General features: G+C 37.9%; 1 protein-coding gene across 12 annotated transcripts in view; it reads right to left on the reverse strand.

Moving 5' to 3' along the window:
• Positions 1-2,302: 2,302 nt before the first annotated feature.
• acsl4.L (acyl-CoA synthetase long-chain family member 4 L homeolog) overlaps positions 2,303-12,642 on the reverse strand; it is a 42,294-nt gene continuing 31,954 nt past the window's right edge. For all 12 annotated transcript variants that reach the window (XM_018229840.2, XM_018229839.2, XM_018229845.2 and 9 more), the window contains 8 exons: positions 11,198-11,269; positions 9,856-9,995; positions 9,567-9,739; positions 8,937-9,011; positions 8,124-8,315; positions 7,908-8,022; positions 7,450-7,607; positions 2,303-5,303 (listed from right to left, as the gene is read on the reverse strand). In XM_018229840.2, the coding sequence (XP_018085329.1) occupies positions 5,146-5,303; positions 7,450-7,607; positions 7,908-8,022; positions 8,124-8,315; positions 8,937-9,011; positions 9,567-9,739; positions 9,856-9,995; positions 11,198-11,269 (1,083 nt within the window). In that variant the 3' untranslated portion in view covers positions 2,303-5,145. The remainder of the gene's footprint in view (positions 5,304-7,449; positions 7,608-7,907; positions 8,023-8,123; positions 8,316-8,936; positions 9,012-9,566; positions 9,740-9,855; positions 9,996-11,197; positions 11,270-12,642) is intronic.

Genomic DNA, 12,642 nt, shown 5'->3' on the forward strand with positions numbered 1-12,642 from the left:
TTTCAGAGTGTGGAAGGGAACCTGAGGCACAGGGAGAACTTACATATTGCTTGCACTAGCTGGAATCAAACCTATGAGCCCTTAAGCAATAGGTAACTACTTTCATAGTACTTTGTATAGTGAATTTTCATACACATGTGATGGATTCTTTTCTTAAAGGTTTGGGAGGGATAAGAACCCACTAAACAATGGAGACTTGGGTTTACTAACTCAGTGTGTAGCACGGGAATCCTATGGCCTTCCTGATGTTGATGGTTAAGATTTGGAGTTTTTCCATCAGAAAAGCTAGCGATAGCCTAAGATACACCACAGTGAATGTTATTGTAGTATATTGTCCCATGTAAATCCTTAGTCAGGAATTTTGTTCCTTGGGTAGGGCTGGAACAGGAAATGTATCTGAATAGAACATGCATGTTTAGACCAAGAACATAATTTTGGCACTGATTAACTCATGAATCATGTCAATAAGGTATGCCACACTATAATGCACTTCATAAAGTTGTGTGATTTGCATTGTAGGTATGGTGAGACTGAGACATGGGTTACTATGGGGACTCCAGTTCCCACAATGCCTTGCACTTCTGTGATTCTCCTTCTTTGCAACCCTATTAATGCTGTTGTTAAACATAACATGCAAACCATTGATGGAAATGAAGTCTTGGCTCCAATAGTGCAGAGAATAGCATAAGGCAGCTTGTGCTTACATTTACAACTAACTGTAAAATCACTGAATAATATTGTTTCTATTGTGCAAACATGGTATATTTGGATTAGATACACTTTGATGACCCTGGCTGTCTTCACTGCTGTTTCACAAGTCTAAAGGGAAAAAAATATAGTATAATATTTAATGAAAATGTATAAACCGCCATACTATTCTGTAGGTTTGCACAACAGGATCTTTTTCTCAATTTACCATGTACTTCTTCAGAGGTCTGCTGATTGGATGGATACAGCACGTGGGGCCATAGAGATAGTAATTGCCTGGTTCACAAACAGACTGATATTCACAGTACATGAATATTGATCCAGATTGTTTGGCCACAATACACATACCAAAAACCATACACCCTTTTTCTTTCAATTTCTCTGGTAATTGATTGGCCAGCTTTATTAATAGAAACAGAGACCTGTTTTCATGCTCTTTAGCATGGATCCCTTCAACTAATTACTACTAGAAGATTTATTCAAGGAAATTGCAATAAAAACCAGGTCATTAATTAATTTAATAAAGAAAATGTTGTACAGCATTGCAGGCTACTGCTTTCTCAAGGTCCAATCCTATTTTCCACAGTAGTAAAGCGAGTGGATGCTCAGTGGGAGGCACTTTTGATTCCAGCCGGGACACTACCTTCAAGGAGTTTGCTTGTTCTCCCCATGTCTATGTGGATTTTCGTCGATGTTTGCTCCCACACGCCAAAAATGTATAAGCAAATTAATTGGTTCAGGATAAAACTGACCCTACTGTGTGTTTGACTGCGATAGGGACCTTAGATTGTAAGCTCCACTGGGGCAGGGAATGATGTATAATCTCTGTAAACTGCTGCGTAAGTGTGTTGGTGCTATATAAATAATTCCAGTTCAGAACACACACACACATATACACACTCTCTGCAAATGCATTTTGAAAGCAAGGATGATTGTACTGTAGGTTTGGCAGGAATCCTCACACAAACTATAAACACAAATTGTTTGCTCCAGGCAGGACATTTTCTGCTGGCAAAGAGTGAGCTGCGTGTATAGTCGTGCCCGTCAAACCAAACCCTTTGGTTTCTTATTTGTGATTGACTTCCCATTGCTGCACTTGCACATCCGCCAGTATAAGGTGGTACGTGTATACAGTCAAGTTCAGTTCATACTTATGGGATAGAATAGCTCGGCAGCAAAGCTAAAGTAAAGCACTCTAAAGGTGGCCATACATTAGCCGATATGCCCACCTTGAAATGGACAATATTGGGTTAATCTGAGCGATGGGGATTAAGGCTGTTGGGGAGAGCCAATGTGGTACTTACCCTGACATCTGACTGACTGTGGTTATGGGCTAGGCACTATTTCTTCTCTCAGCTTTGACCCGTGGAATATCCCTTAATTCATATTTATTTGTGGACACCAATTGGACACCTTTTCCATTGCCCAATCCAATTTCCTGCCAGAGGGTAAGTCAACCCGATATTGAACTTAGAAACCAATTCCTGAGTGCTAATTGCCAGCCTTAGTTTAGCCATTTTGGTAATGTTTACCATAACTAGTAAGCATTACTACAGGAAACACTGTTCTTCAAAAAGAAAAAAAAAAACACACATTTTTTGCTTTGTATCCAAATGTAACCATTTTAATTTTTCTTCCTAGATAACAAGTTTCTGATCTGCATCTTCAATAGAGATAATAATCCTGAGCACAACAGAAAACTAGCTCGAGAGCGGTAATACCTGTACATACAAAAGGCAGTTTGTAAAGGTGAAGACAAAAAAAAAATGACAAGCTTCAAACACTAAAGAGCAGGCGCACCACCACTTTAACAAAATAGCATTTGTGACATTAAAGCCAAAAACACCGTATAATAAATTACCAGATAGAAAAGAAAAACTTGATATGTTCAAGAAAATACATAACTGTAAAAGAATATAAATAACACACACATCAGTCTGTGGTCCCTTCTGTGGCAGTGTTAAATTCATACATATGCAGCATTTCCAGCCATAGAAGATTAGCTGGCCGTTTTTCATACAAATACATTTGATTCACGTAGGTCATTTCTATACAATACCTCAAATGGAAGGTTTATAAAATCACAGCGGACATCTTGGTATCATACTTCAGATCAGCACTGGCAAGTAATAAGGCCCCAGCAAGTCTGTAATAGTAAATTGCTAACCCAAATCGAAGCGCCGACTTTCTAGGATCAAGCAGCATGTTGAAAAACAGCCTCAATATCCGAGCAGAACAGTGGTATGATGAACACAGCATATAAAATATAAACCCAGTTATTTCTCTAACAAGTACAAAACAGAAGGAACAAAAAAAAAAAAAAAACAACCTCTATTTAAGTGACAATAAGATCTCTGTAGACTCCATATATACATATATATGTGTTTTAAATATGCTTCAAAATATTGTTCTCTTTCCTAATAAATAGTTTAAGATATTGATATTAAAAAAGGAACATGTTCAGCGGCCGACTGACGGCACAAACAAATCAGCATCAATAACAAGTCATCTTAATTAAAAGTGCAAAGTACGTCAGATTGAAAAAAACCACTTTTTTTTTTTTTTTTTACAGTATCTCTGCTTTATATCTAACCCGCTAATACAGTGATGGGCAATCTGAGCTTATGGGCGTGCTTACCTGCTCCTTCGAGCCGGCTGGAGCTCTAAGAGAAGTGTCTTTGCACCCATGACCCAGAAAGGCAGCACACTAGTTCAGAGAGTTACTCGTTTGTATATGAATTACGCATTTCCCTTTCATGGGGAGCAAATAAATAACTTTACACAAACAGCAACTATTTATTACACACCTTCAGTCTTTGGGTTTCACCCCCCCCCCCATGCTGTATTGCTAATTGCTCTGAAACAAACAAAAGCTATGGACAGGGCAGATCTAGAAAATAAATAGCTACAAACTCAAGGGCAAACAACACACACTATTAACCAGTTTCAAATGTGATTTCTTTAAACATACATAGCGATCCAAGCACACCCGTTACAATCCGAATATATAAATATAAGTGGACGATTATCTCTTCTTTGATACATTAGTTGAAGAGACTTGGTAGCTTTCACGTACAAAGAGTCACTTGTGCTATAGGACTCCCATATTTTATGCACATATCTACTACTATGGGCTGTTGGGAGTTTGAGCTCACCATATATTGACAAGTCCCTACTGGCATTTAATGGCCTAATAATCCCTGATGTGACCAGCACCGTATTTAACCTTCTTATAAATTAGAGCATCAGAAGTACTACTAAATATGACAGGCCTACTATTGTGTGCAAAGCCTAAAGCATACAGCTCAGTTGTGTATTGTCATCCTGTGCTTGAGAGGCATTGCAATCAAGAAAGAGGTGGAAGACTTTCAGCGAGGCTGTTGATACACAATGGATCAATGGATTGAGGAAGAAGTTGCAGAATATGAAGGGGTCATTTAAAACTTCCAGCCTTGCTAGGGAGACTTGACTCAGTACTTAAATAGATCACCAAGAACCTAAATGCTGAGTAGGGCAGAATAAATGCATAGGGTAACAGAGAAGGTCAAGTAAATCGGGTTTAAACTGGCCTATTCTAGTTAGATTAATAAACATATATCTATATATTTTCTTAACATCCCTGAATTTTACATCAAAATTCTCTGGGAATACTTTCGAAAAAGCAGCAAACAATTTGTGTGTGATCCACTTATCAATATATGCAGCTAATAGTAACATTTCATCAGGGTCAGACAAAACAGGACCAATGAGTCTCCTGAGCTGCTGGAAAATACAGACTCGTTGTTGCTGTTAATACCTTCATGCAGCAGAGGAAACAGATTTAATCGTTTCTGTTCTACAGGGGTGGGGTGTGTGAACCCATACATATATAGAATGAATAAGGCTACAGACCATTAAGTATAATTGGCAAGGACACCAACCCCCTGCGTCGGTTCAAGGGTTGCCACAATCTACACAGAGCATCAGGTAATTGAAATTTTTATAATCTCAGGTACATTTCAGAAAATATTAAGTAGTTAAAGCTTTGTTCCTTGCAGGAGTACAAGGCTTATCCACCAATAAACAACTAGCTGGAAGCAAATGGCAAAGCCATGACGTTGCTTTTAGATATGATCAACAAGCAAACCAATAGGTACTCCATAAATGGGATATCATTAAAAAGAATAACCTGATTTCTGCTAGAGATCCATAAAACATATAACTATAGGCAAAAAAAAACAACCCTCGGATTTGCTTGTTGGTGTTTTTAAAATCAAGAACAAGCTTAGAACTAGACCGTCAAGTTTGTAGATTTCCACAAACATGCACAGGCATGGTCATGGCTCCTCACAGATGGTATGAAGTTTCCTCTGCACAAAAAAAACAAAAAAAAAACCACACACACAACCACAAAAAGATAAACCAGAACAAGAGATTCTCTCATTAAAGTCCTTGGTCCTATTTCCCTCCGTACATGCGTTCAATATCAGTTATATAGTGGTTCTTCAGCTCTTTCCTCTTCAGTTTGAATGCATCGGTTACCAGTCCTGTTTCGGGGGTCCAGGGATCCGGACTCAGTCGTACCTTGATAGGAATTTCAAACCTCTCCAACTTCACTGGAAAACAAAGTACAGAGAAAAAAACTTTGTTATTCATCAGTTTTTTATTGCAAATAAATTATCTTTTGCTATGGGGGTAAAATCCCCCCAAAACTTGGTGTAAAATAAACCTTTTGAAGCTTCTTACACAAATTTGCACTTTTACTTTGTGGTCTTTATAAATACAGAATTAATGGCATGTGCAGGTACATGGGATTTAAATAGCTCCCCTAGCAGCCAGAATCCCTTCCCTTAAATCTTAATGGTGATTAAATGGAGATCACCGTTGTATATAATATTACTGATCTACACAATCAGAATATTACAGGAACTTCAATTTTTAGGGCTAATGGCCCTTATTACTTTTTTAGGTTAAATCTTGCTACAGCTTTGATGCAGTGTTTTGCATTATCATACACTTGGGACTCTCATTCAGCTTAAAAAGACATTGGATGAGAATACCACTGTACCAATCTGTGAAACTAGATCGGACTGCCAATAGTGTGACTGCAGTAGGTATACAAATGCTGATCTGAACAAGCTCAGAACTCAAAATGATGAAAAGAGACCTTTCTTGAAGGTGATTTGAGCTGGCTGTAACATACACCAATAGGAACAGAGCCCCTTCCTCATACCCTGAAACTGATCCCACCATCAACATAATCCACACTTACAGGGGGAACTGATGCTCTATGGGACTGAGCTGACCTTTTGTAAGGGTGCATATTACATTTGCAGAGATTGTGCAGTCTTTCGTTTCATTCCCTGTCCTTGTACACTAAATATCTCATTTTATTTCTATACTATAACGGCTCTTTCACATTTTCTTAAACTGCCTTAAGGTTTTACTCTGCATTAGAAGAGAACTGGTGGTGACAGGCAATACAAATATTTATGAATGGCACCCATATGTCATCATCACCAGTATCTGCTGCACAAACAGTGTTTACTATGCACTAATGGGAAAGCTTTCACTTTCAAAGCTGTTTTGGGAGTTGAGACCACTATAGGGCCATGTGTTCAAAACACACTCATGCTATAAACCTTAGACCAGTAATCCCCAACCAGTAGCTTGTGAGCAACATGTTGCTCTGCGACCCCTTGGATGTTGCTCTCAGGGTCCTCAAAGCAGGTGCTTATTTTTGAATTCCAAGCCTGAAAGCAAGTTTTAATTGTATAAAAACTAAGTATAGTGCCAAGTAGAGCCTCTTGTAGGCTGCCAGGCCACATGAGGGCTACCAAATAGCCAATCACAGCCCTTATTTGGCACCCCAAGGGACTTTTTCATGCTTTTGTTACTCCGCAACTCTTTTTACATTTGAATATGGCTCACAGGTAAAAAAGGTTGGGGACCCCTGCTTTAGACTAAACAAATATTCTAAACACATATTTAAAAAAACTCTTATTCGGATCCAAGAGTATTTTTTTTCACTATATGATCTAGTCTATGTAGATCAGCTTCATGGTGTACAGTTTATCTTCAAGAGAAGTGATAAGAATGGTAAGAGGACTACATATGAATACTGAGAAATATTGGGTTAAAAAAAGTTCATATATAGTGAATTATAACATTTTTAAATGTTTTCTCATTAGGTTTAGGGATAATGCAGACTTTGAAGAAACATTTTAAACACTAGATGGCAGCAGATGGAATGAAAAACAAAAACGTACACCGGCTGCTAACTCTGAGCAGATTAATATACACGACATGCAATATGTTAAGTTTGCTTACATCTTACTATGCTGGAAATGTTGTGCCAAAATGTAGGTGCCAATGCAGCAACACACACATTAGCTATTTAGAAAAATACAGTTGCCATGCATATGAGCAAAGTTAAAGGAATATTGTAAAACACTCATGAAAGAGTTGCTAGAACCAAAGCCATTGGAGAAAAGGGGAATTTGTTATACTCGCTGTTAAATCCTTTTCTCTGAGTAGTCCCTGTGTCCCACAGACTCCTCCAGAGAAGGGAAAATTAGAATCCGCTATCAATTTATGACAACTGTTCCCATGCTATGACATAGATAAATCATGCCGTTGAAAAAAGGACTGCCTCATATGTGTCTGGAGGCAGATACAGCCTTTTCAAGAGCTCAAGAGATGTCCACTTAACTATAAACAAAGAATAGAAGAGAAGGATGTGGTAAACAGGACATGACTTACATGAGTTGGCAACCTCCTTAATCTCCCTTAATACTTCAGTCTCCATTTCAGGATTGTTACAGATTTCCTCCCAAGTTCCATCGATACCTTTCTGCTCAGCTAAACTTGTTAGCTTCTTTTGATTAGGAACCACAAAGCTGATCACGTAGGATTGAAAACTGAAATCACACACAAATTTGGCATTATATTATACTCTGTGTTATTATACTCTCTCCCTAATGTTCTCTTCCATTTACATTAGGGGATCAGGTGAAACCATAATAAAGTATATATAGTGCAGTATGTGGCTTTTTCACTTGGCAAAACGAGAAGCTCCTTATCATCCATGTGTGCCTGTAAAGGGGCATTGATAACTTGTGCTGCCCTAAGCTATTAAAGGGATTCTGTCATGATTTTTAAAATGTAGTGACTCCCCTTGCCTAACACCCATGGCAAAGAAGTTGCAGCTAAGCCTGTACCTGTTGGCATAAGCACAGATGTTGTCAATAAGAGGACAGTTCTTCAACGTAGCTTCCACTTTTCCGAGAGACACATATTCCCCAGCCTGTAATTTCACTAGATCCTTTTTGCGGTCTGTAAAGAGTGAAAGACAAGATTATGGTCTCTTATGAAATTTTAGTTAGGTAGAAGGATGGGGGAAAAAGGTATAGACAAACTGGCAGTTTTTGACCTACCAATTATTTGTAAGCAGCCATCTGAGTGAAATTCTCCAATGTCGCCTGTACAAAACCACCTTTGTCCGTTTTCATCAACATAGAAATCTTCCATGCTCTTTTCTTCATTTTTAAAATACCCCATCGAAACATTTTGCCCTCCGACAATTATCTCCCCCCTTGGATGTGGTTTGTCCATATTTGTATAACCACCTGAAAGTAAACAGATAAGTTACCCAATAGCCTTTGGCTGCAACACTTCCAGATACACTTCCAGCAAAACTATAGCTCTTAAAATATACCACTGTTGATTTAGCCCATACCTTTCTATGCAATGCATTTTTTAATTCATAGCTGAACACTAAAAAAAATGTTCTTAACCACTGTGGTCAGTGATGCTCTTGTAGATTTAAATGGTGAGGAAAACGCAATTAACACTTTAGTTGCTGTATAGTTGAATTGATAAAATGTACAATACAGCAAGCACAAGTAAAAGAGTGGGTACAGAGGCTAAAACTGAAACGTATTCATGTGTTATTCAGTTTATGGCCATGGTAGTCACTCTTTAATAAACAAAATCAAGCTGTACTCGGGCCTGACTTATAAAGCTCACATAGAAATAAGTCGAACAATAGTGAGCATGGTTGTGAGAAAAATGTAATGTGTTCTAGGTGGTTAGCATTATGATTACAATACCCGAGATGTCAGATATCTGAATTTAGACCTCATTGCATAGACTTCTCAAGAGCAGCCAGTTGAACATTTTATATTTAAGGCATATTGTGCATCACGGACCTTTTGAACAAGTAATGCATATACACAAACCCTACGTACCTTCTTGCCAGTCCCGTAGCTTCATTTCACAGCAGGTCAGAGGAGCCCCTACTCGGCCAGTGCTATAATCACAAACTGGAAAAAGAGAAGAAAAAAAATACATCTAATTACAAACTTCTGAATGATACAGTTACGGCGCCATCAATTATGTAATTTAATTAGGACAAATGAAGCAACTTATTCCATTGGGGTAGTCAATATGAGGCAGAGAAGGATGAAACAAAATGATAAGTATTATGGCTGTACAAATAGAATACATGGGATTACAGTGCACATAATTCAAACTGCTTTACGTTCGTTCAGTTTAAGTAAAGGAGGAAGCATATTGCTATCGCTCTATGCAGTCTGGCAAGCACAGTTACAATGTGATAAACAAAAGAAGCTTATAGTCAGATTTAAAACACACTGAGCTAACTATGCCCCAGGTACCTACATCAGCATTCAGTTAACATAACAAAGACCGGTACTGTTTGGGACCATTACAGGGGAAGGCGTTAAAACAAGCTCGGTCTTCTGCCACTTGATGGAAACTTACACTTACAAACATTAAATATTAATGTCATACTTGTCAACCTTAACCTTGAGGATATTATTAGCGGAGATTTAGCCATGTATTTAAGCAGCATTTACCTTCAGTAATAGTGCCAGCACCACATGTTTCTGTTAATCCATAACCCTGGCCAACAGGACAGCAGAAACAAATATTCATAAACCGTTGTGTTTGTGGGGAAAGTGGGGCACCCCCACACAGCATCATGCGTACATTACCGCCTAGTAAAGCTTTGACTTTTTTAAAGAGCAACCTGAAAAGAGAAGAGATTTTTTTTTTATACAATGTACCTTAATTCAAATGTTTTTTTTTTTAGTCATCTTTGTCTCTACAATGATATCAAAGCGCAAGATACTGGTGTGCACTCACATGTTACATAGCGGAGCGTCATATCCTTTCTTTATCTGCTCCAGTTTGTAGTCATACCCGAGTTTAAACAAAGTGCGTTGAATTACACTCATTTCCTGTACTTTGCTCATGACATTTTTATAAATTCGATCCATAATTTCCTGCAAAAAAAAAAAAAGAAAGTAAATTAAATACATATTGCTGCTGCAAAAAGAAGACTTTGCTATGGTCAATGTAGACACCTTTCTATTTATATTGTAAAGTGCTGAAGTATATCTTGGTACTTTATAAATGTGTGGATAATAATAAATCCATAACTAACAATCTAAACAGTTTGATTTATGTAACATTGGAAGAGAATATTGCCTGGAAATTAAGAAAACCACCTAAGCTTTGCGCTTTTAAAGGAGAAGGAAAGGCTTGCAGCAATATGTTTGGCACCCCTAAGTGATTGTATCCACTTACCTGAAACACCGGAGCACTGGCCCGAGGTTTCACATACTGTAAGTGAATACAATAACTTGGGAGTGCCTAACATTTGGCACCCCAAATGCTGCAAGCCTTTCCTTCTCCTTTAAAGAGTAATGAGGACATTCAGCACCATTCCTTGTCCTACCTCAATGGGCAACTAATAAGGACTATGTGGTTTTATTTGCTGCTTTAGGGTTTTAAACAGCAAAAGTTGGCAAAGGGTTACAAATGTAATAGGATGCTACTCTAATTAGCAAAGGCTAATGACAAAGGGAAAAGAGGAGATTGGAAACATAACTTTATATCACTTTGCAAAGAGATCTATGGAAATCATGCTTCTTAAGGGCAACTTAGAGAGGCAATGAAAAAGGCTTTTCACCTCCACATGGTGATAGGCTCACAGGGACAATCTGAAAGCCACAGTTTTCAGACTGAAAAAATACAGCTAGCGTGCCATGTACACTAGTGGAAAGTTTTGTTTGTACAAGTTAGGAACCTGTTTATCCAGAATGCTTGGGACCTGGGGTTTCTTGGATAAGGGATTAGTCTACGAAAAAATAATTTTTAAGAATTAAACCCAATAGGATTGTTTTGCCTCCAATAAGGATTAAATTATATTTTAGCTGGGACCAAGTACAAGGTACTGTTTTAATACTGCAGAGAAAGAGGAAATCATTTATAAAAATGTGAATTATTTCATTATAATGGAGTCTATGGGAGATGGCCTTCCCTTAACTCTGAGCTTTCTCGAGATTGGGTTTCTGGATAACAGTTCCAATACCTGTATCACACTTTATTGATCTGGATATAACTGAATGTTTGGGTTTGTTAATATGTGTTCAAATAATAATGCATAGCTGTAAAACACTACATGAAAAAGGTTTGCACTTACAGGCACAGCAGCCATCAGTGTTGGCCTCAGGACAGAACAGTCACCTTTACTTCCCTTTTTAATTTTGCTGGACTGAAAGAAAATTATTGAAAGGTTAATATGATGACACACAGGATTAGTTCCTTAAGCAACAAGAACAACCTCAATAATTTAATTCAATTAACAGTATAAAAAGATAAACTTTAATATTTATATACATTTGCCTCATTGATTTCAGAGTCTTATAGGACTTGCAACTACCAAGAAAGCCATCATGCACACATTTACAATAAAAAGACATTTTAGCGTCAGAGCACCCAACCTTTAGGACAGCTTTCCTTCCCAAATATTATTTAAAACTAATGAGACAAGGCTATTTCGCCAAAGTCAGAAAACAGAACTAAGGAAAGGTAGGTGAAATGGGTATCCAAGTTGAAAAGCTCAATTTCTGCCATGGTTAGGCATTTCTCATTCAAGTGCATGGTACGGAGTAGCAACAATATTGGGAGGGATAAAGCATCTCATGTATAAGGGAGCACAAAGAGAAAAAGAATTTCCATGTTGCAACTTTTAACCACTTCTAAGTCACCTGTTTCCATGTTCACCAAAACAAGTATTTCGCCCCTCCTTGTAATTATGTATTATTTACAATAATAAATGTGTGTCTTGGAAGAGAGAAAATACAGCTGTAAGCAAGAGTTTATCTAGCAAATCTGGAAACTATTTCCCTACACTGGTTTCCTGACTATTCTGTTTAGAGAAATCCTTTCAACGCCGATGATAAAGGTGCACTTTTTTCTTCTTTTTTTAACACAGATCAAAGGAGTATATCACTAGACGGAAATAAAATTCTCTGCGGAATATTTGGCACTATCCTATTTCCCAAATATAGGATAATAATCATAATGCACCAAAGATTGGTATGCTCTAGCAAATCTACCATTTCCTATTGCTCTCATGTTACTCGCAGGAAATCACCAGACGCACGCTATCCTGTACATTTATTAGTCTCTGCTATGTTGTGACAACTCTTCCCAGGGAGAGAAAACTACCAAAGATATTTCCTCTCAGCACCCACCTCTGCTATTATTCCTCAGCTTTGTTATTTTTCACAGTTGAAAGCGCAATATTAATGTTTAACAGATTACTGAGGCAACAGCTACGTCCAACTAATACATTTGCCTGCTGATTTCACTAGTAGGAGAAAGCAAATGCGAGTTCCTTACAAACCCATTGACATCTTCCCAAATTCAGTTCAGTGTTTAGCCACCAAGCAGGGGCCGAGCTGCACAGAAATCCCCCTCCTAAATGAGTCATTTGGAGCGCAGCCTAGCACCATTATACACTTTCAATATTTATAGCATTCCTTTTCCTGAATTGTGCAATTTCTGGTTAGGCTTCATGGAAACATTTAGTTTAGGCTTATAAAATATCTGGGTAATGATGTGAATTCTATGTCAGAAACT

Source organism: Xenopus laevis, chromosome 8L (genome assembly GCF_017654675.1).
Source record: "Xenopus laevis strain J_2021 chromosome 8L, Xenopus_laevis_v10.1, whole genome shotgun sequence".
NCBI lineage: Eukaryota > Metazoa > Chordata > Amphibia > Anura > Pipidae > Xenopus > Xenopus laevis.